The 10,170-nt window shown below is 47.4% G+C and overlaps 1 protein-coding gene across 1 annotated transcript; it reads left to right on the plus strand.

Annotated features, from left to right (window-relative positions):
* The first annotated feature begins 844 nt into the window (after positions 1 to 844).
* LOC144893706 (protein FAM200C-like) lies at positions 845 to 1,850 on the plus strand. Its single transcript, XM_078785073.1, has one exon. The coding sequence runs from the start codon at positions 849 to 851 to the stop codon at positions 1,848 to 1,850; it is 1,002 nt and encodes a 333-aa protein (XP_078641199.1). The 5' UTR covers positions 845 to 848.
* The last annotated feature ends 8,320 nt before the right edge of the window (positions 1,851 to 10,170 follow it).

Consider the following 10,170-nt stretch of genomic DNA (forward strand, 5'->3'; position numbering starts at 1 on the left):
AAGTAGGGCCGTTCCTCAAACAAAGCAACTATCTTATCAAACAACTCATACTTGGCCGCCTCAGCTTCTTCATCACCTTCCCCTTCATCGTCATCCATGTCTTCTCTATGTTGTTCCCTGTCTTCAAACTCTTCTCTCTGTCTGTCCTGTGCCTCCACAAACTTCTTCGCTTTCCTCTTTTTCACTTTACTCCCTTGTGGTGGCATCTTGAAATCTGGAAATAAATCCTAATGTATGCAGATCCGCGCCTTATATACACGATTGTCGTGCGGACCCCGTAACATTTGTGAACACTGCTGCCGCAGCCCGCAAAGCCGTACGATTTGTAAAAATCCCATTTACAGACCGCAGAACCGTGCGGCAGCAGCATCATATGTGACTAAGGCTTGAACAGGTTACCCGGCGCCATTCGGCAAATTGGCCATCCAATCAACGACCACATTCTTTCCCCCTCTGCATGGTTTTTATGATCACATGTTTGCTGATGTCGTGTAGGTATTTTCTTGTCCATACATGCTCACGCAAAAAAAACATGTGCATGACACCAGCGAAATACTATTGGCCGCTTCCATAACGACGGCCAATGCGGCCAATAGAACAACACTAATTTTTGTCACGTGGTGCCATTTCAACCAATCGGCTTGCAAGAATCTTTTTATGCGGGATATAATACACTCTATTCGTGCTGGGCTATTCAACGTGCCTGGTTCAACTTTACAGCCTGGCCTGGCCAGCACAGACATTGGGCAAGGTATGAACAGTCAGTGTTAGCGCTGGTGTTCGTCTTTCAACATTTTGGTGTGTTGATTTCGTTATTCAAAAAAGCTTCACGTCCGGTCGGCTTCAAGATGTCGGCCTCAAAGAAAAAGTGTCAGTATTCCGTTGAATACATCAAGTATGGATTCATTCCATCTCCGACGAACAAACAATTACCGATGTGTTTGTTGTGTGGTATCACGCTGTCCAATGAAGCAATGAAACCATCTCGACTGAGCGAGCACTTGAGTAAAAAGCACAGAAATAAGGCTCGCGCAGAGGTCAGCTATTTCCAATCGCTGAAAGAGAAATTTGAGAAGCGATCCACGGTAACGACGATGTTCAAAGCCAGCCAAGAGCTCATGGATACAGGACTGGAAGCGTCGTATAAGCTGTCATTGCTCATCGCCAGATCTGGAAAACCGTATTCAATCGGCGAACAGTTGATCAAACCAGCTGTTGGGGAAGTGATAAAAACCGTTATGGGCCAGGATCCGAATCCAGTTCTCTCATCGATTGCGCTCAGCAATGATTCCATGGCCAGGCGGATTGATGAAATATCATCAGATGTAGAAGATAAGCTGTGTAGTGAGCTGAGAAGCACACACTTCGCCATCCAGCTGGATGAGTCCACTTTGTGTGACAGTGAAGCTCTGTTACTCTGCGACGTTCGCTTCATCCGTGATCAGGAAATGGTGGAAGAAATGCTGCTTGCCCGCTCTCTCCAGACCGATACAAAGGGTTCTTCCATCTTCCAAACATTGGAGAAGTACTTTCCTGATCAAAACATACCGATGGAGAACATTCTCGCTTGCGCGACGGACGGGGCACCAGCGATGGTTGGCCGCCAGCGTGGTTTTATTGCACTTCTGAAGAACCAGGTACCGTCCGTGTTCGCCATTCACTGTGTCGTGCACCGCCAGCATCTTGCAGCAAAAGCTCTCAGCACCAGACTTCATACATCACTCCAAACAGTAATCAAAGCAGTGAATAAAATCAAGGTGTCGTCTCTGCATGATCGGCTGTTTCGTCAGCTTTGCCAGGAGAACGATGAGGCATTCGAGTGGCTCCTGTTGCATACCGAAGTTCGATGATTGTCCAAAGGCACTTGTTTGACCCGTTTCCATGCACTCTTCTCAACAATGGTCAAGTTTCTGCTGGAAATTGATACGGAGCTATCGGAGAAAGTGAATGCGATCGCGCATGATGTGGCTTACCTCACGGACATATTCAGTGTGCTGAATGATGTCAACAAACAACTCCAGGGTGACCATATGACGCTGATTAAAGCAAAGAAAGTGATTGGCACATTTGTAACCAAGGCGACTATGCACAGGGAAACCCTCGGCCGCAGAGATATGTACCACTTTCCCCGGTTGGCAAAGGAAACTGCCGTTTCTGATGAGCTGCTCGTTTATTGCAATCATCTTGAGAAGATTCGTGGAGATATGGAGTAGCCATATGGATATGGATGACGGCCATCATTCATGTGCACGAATACGCATCAGGTGTATATACAGGGCGTATCAAAAAAAAGGTAATCCGAATTCAAGGGGTTAATATGCAAAGGTTATTTAGTTCGACAATTTACATGTGGTTTACCAATTATGAAGAGATCCTCAGCTTACCATTGATACCTTTCATGCATCATTGCTGTCACACATGACCGAGTACATGTTCATTGAAAATGACAAGTTCAAATTGCATTTTTACAAGTTTGGCTAATCGGTGCAAGACAGTTTTAAATGGACGCATTACTTGTCGACTGCCAAGTTGATCATGTAAAATTGTGAAGCTGGTCTGGTAATCGTCGGTTGCATCATCCTTTGTTTAAGATAGGTATTTAAAATGGGCCTACAGTGTATGGGTTTATAGATAGTCTGATTCATTGAAAAGATGGTTCAACTTACGACTGAACAGCGGACCTTCGTGGTTACAACCTTTCACGAAACTGGAAGTTTACAGCGAACTTGTGATGCGTTCAGGGAACGTTTCCCAGAACGGGAGCCTCCAGCAGTCAAAACCATCTGGGCGAATGTTAGAAAATACCAAGAGCATGGCACGAGCCTCAACGGCAACAAGGAGGAATTCTGGTCGGAGGCGCACTGGGCGATCGGAAATGAACATTGCAGCAGTCAGGCAGCAAGTTTTGGAGCATCCTCGGGATACCAGCGCAAGACGAAATGGGATGGGATTGTCTTCGGCAACATTCAACCAAATCACAAGACTGGACCTCCACCAACATCCATATCGGTTTCACATCCGGCATCAACTTACGCCAGGGGGTTTTGCCAGGAGGCTGGTGCTTGCCAGATGGTTGATAGCACGTTGTGAAGCAGATGTCAATTTCCTGCGGTATCTCGTTATCGGCGATGAAGCTGCTTTCGCCATAGAGGGCAAGGTCAATACCCATAATGTTCTTGAATATGCACCGACAGGACACCCCCCGGAATTTATTTTTGACACCAACATGAATCAACAAAAGTCGACTGTTTGGTTGGGACTTTGTGGAAGTGGTCAGGTGATCCGACCATTTTTCTTTCAAAGGAATGTCAATTGTAACAGGTATCTGCAGATGAGCAATGATGAAGTTTTACCACAGCTGGAGGAGAACTTTTAGCGACAGGTTCGTGGTGTCTTCAGGTATCTCTGGTGGGCCCAAGACGGCGTCCCAGCACATCATCTTATCGCTGTCCGAGATCGACTGAAGGAACTCTTTGGAGACCGAGTCATCGCCCTCAACCATGCAGTGGAATGGCCGCCAAGGTCACCTTAACCTCACACCATGTGATTATTTCCTTTGGGGACATTTAAAGAACGAGGTGTTCGTAACTCCTCCCCGTGATCTTGACGAATTGCAGGGCTGTATTCGACATGAAGTGGATGCTTTGCGCAATGACCCGGCTATGGTGAGACGAGCAGTTCAGGGCATGCTCCGCCGCTGTGAGCTTTGTGTTGAAAGGGGAGGTGGACATGGTGAAGTTGTGGGTGCATAAAGGCCAATCATTCCTGAGAAAATTTCACATCTGACGTTCATTTTGCACCAATTATCCTGACTTGCATCGATTAGCCAAACTTGTAAAAATGCGATTTGAACTTGTCATTTTCAATGTCATATACTCGGTCATGTGTGACAGCAATGATGCATGGAAGGTATCGATGGAAAGCTGAGGATCTCCTCTTAATTAGTAAACCACATGTAAGTTGTCAAAATAAATAACCTTTGCATATTAACCCCTTGAATTCGGATTACCTTTTTTTTGTAAACGTACTGCATAATATCGGGTACAATGAAGTATGATCGGGTACAATGAAGTACCCCATGCAAATATGATTTCCTCACCATCCTAAGTAAGCACGTAATGGGCACAGGTCTGCCCCACGCTTTCAGCGGATGGATATTTATAAGAGCACTTCAGTGGGCATGAGATGTTACTACACCTGGGTTATAACTTATGATTTAGAGTTCGTACGTTTCACGACAATCCTCCCAGAGAGCAAAAACATTGCAAGTAAGCCTTTTTCGCAGAATACACATAGTACTAATAAGCAATCAATTATAGCAGGAACACCTGTCAAGGAGTTACTTCCACCCAAAGCGGTCCGGACGACGGCTCTCCCCGTGCAGGTTCTATATACATCCGAGCTGTCAGTTGGTTTACCCATGTCTTCCTCAGTCTGCGCTCTTGTCAGTCCAGGTGACCGGATCGGTATCACGGCTCTGTCCGGGTCAAGTGACCTGGAAGGACACAGAGACTTCGCCGAAGGAACCTCCGTTCTCGACTTACTCGTCGGATTCCCCACAAGGAGCGAGATGACGCACCGACACAGTAGTTTCATGGCCGTCCGGCATTCTCGTGCCCAAGGTAGTGCCCGCGCGTAGTTTACCTCAGGAATCAATTTCAATTTAATGATGCGCCATTCGCGTCTCACACACACCAATCGACAATACAATTTATATCGCCTCAGACTAAAAAAGAATGTCACTCCAAATTCTCTGCACTCCTTGACACCAGTTTTATTCGATAGGGTTCAAATCCCACTCCTCAACAACATTTGTCACGCGATTGCCCCTCAATGAAGACCGGGAATCGCGGATGGCCAAAACGAGCTTTAACTCCAATGGCAATGGCGGATTGGCTATACATGCGCAGGAGGAAGGAGGGAAGAGGAAGAAGCGGCAAGAGCTCTTACCTGTCAGTCCCGTGCGGCCGCCTTCAACCCTGTGGAAAGTAACTCACGAACAAAAATGGAATAATTTTTTCCAAAAATAAATATTTATTAAATGGGACCCAATAATACAAAATAAAACGCACCAGTAAATAACTACGATTCCTATTCGGGACGTCCCCACACCTGACTTATACGCGGAACAAAGGAGAATTTAAAAAAGAAATCGCGTCGTGTACTTTAAGCTTATCTCTGTCTGGCAGTGTCAGGGATCGTCAGGGATAATGGTTCTGGGATGGATGGATAGCTCCGGTCGGCGGGAAGAAAGGCCTTGATAGACCTCTCGCACCAAGCGCGCGAGCGGGCGTGTAACCCACTTCACCAGCCGTGGAATGTCCTCCCGAATTCGGCACGAAGCTGCGATGCACCCAACGTTCGGGTCAAAGGAGAGAAGGTCGAGGTGAATGAAAGCATCAGGGCAGGCACGAACGAGGTCCAAGCACCAAGGTCTCTTCAACGAGCAGATAATTATCGCGCCGATAATTCAGGCATTAGAGAGAGAAAATGTCGGTCTCCTTCACTTTTTGTCAATCAATCTTGACGTCCTCTCTCTCTCTCTCTCTCTCTCTCTCTCTCTCTCTCTCTCTCTCTATCTCTCTCTCTCTCTCTCCCTCTCTCTATCTCTATCTCTATCTCTATCTCTATCTCCATCTCCATCTCTCTCTGTCATCTCTCTCTGTCATCTCTCTCTGTCATCTCTCTCTGTCATCTCTCTCTGTCATCTCTCTCTGTCATCTCTCTCTGTCATCTCTCTCTGTCATCTCTCTCTGTCATCTCTCTCTGTCATCTCTCTCTGTCATCTCTCTCTGTCATCTCTCTCTGTCATCTCTCTCTGTCATCTCTCTCTGTCATCTCTCTCTGTCATCTCTCTCTGTCATCTCTCTCTGTCATCTCTCTCTGTCATCTCTCTCTGTCATCTCTCTCTCTCATCTCTCTCTCTCTCATCTCTCTCTCTCATCTCTATCTCTCCATCTATATCCCTGCCGGCCAACATTGCAGGCTCAACCCTCCACCAATGGCCGCATCACCTTTCTCTCTCATGCCATTTGTCGGTGGCCAATCAGTACCCAACACCCAACACCATCCCTGTACTGTATAATATTACAAAATTTATTATTTTCGCTCATGATGTAGTCAATTCCAAAGGTTTTAAATGTATTTTTTCCCAAGTACGGTATAAAGGTGACTGCAAGACCTTGTCGGTGGTTACGGGAGAATCTTTAGCATGTTCGTCCACCACCTTCTGGGCTCCATCCTGTGGGTGGTTCAGAGACTGTCAACTTTCTGAACCACCTCCACCTTTTTCTCCAGCATTTTGACTTCTTCTTTAACGTTGACGCATCACCATCAGATTCCGCTGCTTCACCATCAGATTCCGCGTCATTGGCAGAATCTTGTGGCAATGATTCAATGTGGGAGAGCAGGTCACCGTGCGTCGAGGCATCCACTGCAGATCTGCGGACAAGGAAAACCGCTTCGGTCTCCGGGGTTGGTGAGGAAGGTGCAAACCATGTGATGAGTAAATGAAACATTGGTGAGGATTGAGGAAGACAAACCATGTGATTAGTAAATTAATTATTTAAAACTAGTATATATAGGGCTTTTGCCCGTCAAGAATGACGGGTTGGAACAGTTTATTTGACGGTGCAGCCTCGTGATCGTGCCAAAGTCTGAAGCCTGGGCCGAGTGTCAGGTGTGCTTATATCCTTTATTTATTCGACATCCTGCAGACGTAAATGAACACTCGGTTTACTCTGCGCACGTTGAACATGCCTTGCAGTGAATTTCACATCCATGCGCCTTGTGTTGATCGTGATGAAAAAAATAAAAAAAATAACCGCTTCTGTACACCACCCTTGAGGTTCAGTTTGCAAGCCACCATCTACAATTCCAATGTAAGAGACATAATTACTCTTCTTTTAGGTCTTCGGAGTCCTCAGGGCCTTTTGGGTGTTCTGGTTTCACGGGATCTTTTGGATCATTTGGGTCTTCTGGATCTTTGGGGTCTGTTGTAAAATCATTCACAACCGCTTTCTCGATCCGAGTTTAATCTGAATCGATCTCAAACAGCATCTAAGGAAGAATACTGTCGCACAACCGCCAAAATTAATATCTGGCGGTCGCGGATGCCGATCACGAAGGCTTTCACTCCGAGGCGGAAACTCAATGGCGGTTTCCAAAATCTAAAACACCTAAGCGCGTGGAATGGAGGGAAGAGGCGCAAGTCCCTGCAGCCTTAACTATCAAATCAATCAGGAAACTGCGTTCAGGTATTTGTACAAAAAGTAATGCAATGGTTTATTGGGAAAAGCAAGGACAGGAAAATACGCGCCGATAATAAAATAAGGTAGCTAAATTGGGATGCCACACACAACAGATATCAAATACAAGACGAGAGAATATGAATTAACAAAAAGAACACGTCACGTCGTGTGCAGTGTACGCGGAGCTCGGGCTTATCTGTCTCGTCGTCTTGTCCGTCCAACGCAGCTCCAAACTCCGGCATGGAGGAATCCTCTGTCCGCCTCGCACGCCCCGCTCAGCCCGAGCCAACGCCCTCACCGCTGCACAAGAGGTCCGTGCACCAAGCTCCAAAGCACCAGCACTGCTCCACTCGGGCTACACCTCAGCCCAACTCGGGACGGGATCTCTGAACGACTCGACCGGGCTGCTGAAGACAACTCCTCGTATCGACTCGATTGCCCAATGGCGTTCGGGAACTGGCATTCAACAACTCCTTGTGGCTCAACTGCCAACTCTGCGAACTGCGAACTGCCAACACAACTCGGGCTCTCTCTCTGCACTTGGGATCTGCCAACTCTCCTCGTGCACATGTTACGTGGTCCTCCCGGTGACTACCTGGTCTCGGTGACCCCCGGACCGTGAGAGGAACTTCGCCAGAAAGATTTACTATGTATGCGCTTTCGTAACGCACTCAATATGAATTCCAACCAAGAAAGAATGATTTTCAATGATATATTTTCAATGGTAATGATACAATACAATACAATACCTTTACAATGATACAATCAAGGATATATTCCCCGAGCACTCAACCCTCAACAATTCACAATCAACAATCAATCCCCTAGCTGATGAAGATGGCCATCTTACATACGTGTGTCCCCTTTTGGTACTCACGACCCCTTTGGTCTCTGTCCCTCACAATGTCTCTGGGCCCCTCCTGACCAAGCTGATGGTCGGCTTCGCCGCACACGGGCGGTTGAACGAACCCCGGGCGGACGTGCTTCCACCGGACACGTACTGTACCGGGAATCGCGGCTGTAGTTCACCCCTCCTGGCCAAGCAAGGCGGGTACTGTAAAGCAGGCAAAGCAACACGCCGCTTGCAAGGCGTTTTAGGCCCCAAAGTGCGACACGTACACGTCCTTGTAGACGGGGCGGCGAAAGGTGCCAGACGCTGAGTCTGTGCCCGGCCCCACGGCAGCTGGACGTCTCAAAAGGGTAGTTACACGTCCCGGTAACTCCTCTCGCCAGATGGGCTTGGGAACGCAGCTTTTCCACGCGGTTCACTATCGATCCCCACTCGTCGTCCGAGCTGGGCGAGGAAGAAGAAGCCTCCTCGCTTCTCCGGACCTCGTGTCTTTCTTCTTCCGTTTCCGGTCTCTTTTTTCCCAGAAGGGCTCCTGACCCTCCAATCACAACAACCCTTAATCGACTACACATTGATAAGCAAAGACCTGAATTGTAATTCACATACATTCACATAAATATGTAACACACACCTCAAACGAACTCTCTCGTTCTGAACTCGAACTGCCCGAAAATGGCGTTCCGTTCCGCGCGCTCTTGCTGTCACCTCTGAACTCTTTCACTCGTCAATCAACTCTCAACTCGGATCTCCGATCTGAACTCCAACTCTCGTGGCTCGAACTCACAGTCCTCCTGCTCAACTCCTGCTCAAATGCGCACACGAGCTCTCGATCCAACTGCCAGCAAAGGCGTCCGGCGCTGTTAATATATCTGGCCGATGACGTCAGCTTTGGCGCACTGCTCTGCCAATCAGAGCCTCCCCCGACTCGCCGGCTCGCTCAGGTCACGCCCACTGCGTCACTCCAACTCCCGTCCCTTACTCCTGGTGTTATAGCAGGTGCTATGCGAGGCGGATAGGCCTCTCGGAGGTGGAAATGGTGGTGGCCAATTGTGGCGATGTCCTAGCCCGATTTCTTCCTAAGTCATGTCAGGGGGAAGGGCGTCATAAATGTTGTACTAAAGGTCCTAACTAATGCCTATGTGGTCTGCAGTGCCATAAGGGACAAAGGTTTGATGACCAGGTGAGACGTCCAAGGGCTCTACTCATTATTCCCTGCACTACTTTACACACGAATCTCCTGGTAGATTCACAGTCGTACATCTTAGCCGACAAACCGCCTACACATGATTTATTACAGGTAGATTCCCTATCGCGACATCTCGAAGCATGTTACCTACTCAGATCTACTCTGCTCTACATATATCACTACCCAAATTCGTAACGATACATAACAGCCATCATTCATGTGCACTAATAGGCATCAGGAAAGTGTCTCACAAGTAGTCGTAGCTTACGACAGCTGGTTACCCATCACCGAATGGGGAACCTCATGGGCAACTGGAATGATTTATTTCATCTGTATAATGAGCATTGTCTGTCACATGTATGCTTCTTCATCTCCCCATTAATGTGTACACCTCAGTCTGATTTTCTACTTGCCGAAACAAATAAATAATATAACCTCTTCCTTTATCAAATATCTTGTGCAAAGTAATCAAACATTTTACTTCCTCATGGTACCTTACCTTCACATCATACCACTGATATGCGAGACGAATGTTCAGGTCATAAATGAATCCTCCAAAGTGAGGTGTTGATTCTTGACCCGAAGATATTGAGGGAGGTACTCATCTGGGAAAGCTGTCCGAGCTTCGAGTTCTGAAGTGGGAAACAGGTAGCAATCAAGGTCACATGTATATGATGTCAAGACCAGTCGGTCCCACCAGTAGTTTCACCTCCATGCGCCTTGTATTTATTGTGATGCAAAAAAAAAATAAAACCGCTTCTGTACACCACCCTCGAGGTTCACTTTGCAAGCCACCATCGACAACTCCAATGAAAGAGACATAATTACTCTTCTCTTAGGTCTTCGGAGTCCTCAGGGTCTTTTGGGTTATTTGGGTCTTCTGG

Source organism: Myxine glutinosa, chromosome 9 (genome assembly GCF_964187855.1).
Source record: "Myxine glutinosa chromosome 9, kmMyxGlut1.1, whole genome shotgun sequence".
NCBI classification, from domain to species: domain Eukaryota; kingdom Metazoa; phylum Chordata; class Myxini; order Myxiniformes; family Myxinidae; genus Myxine; species Myxine glutinosa.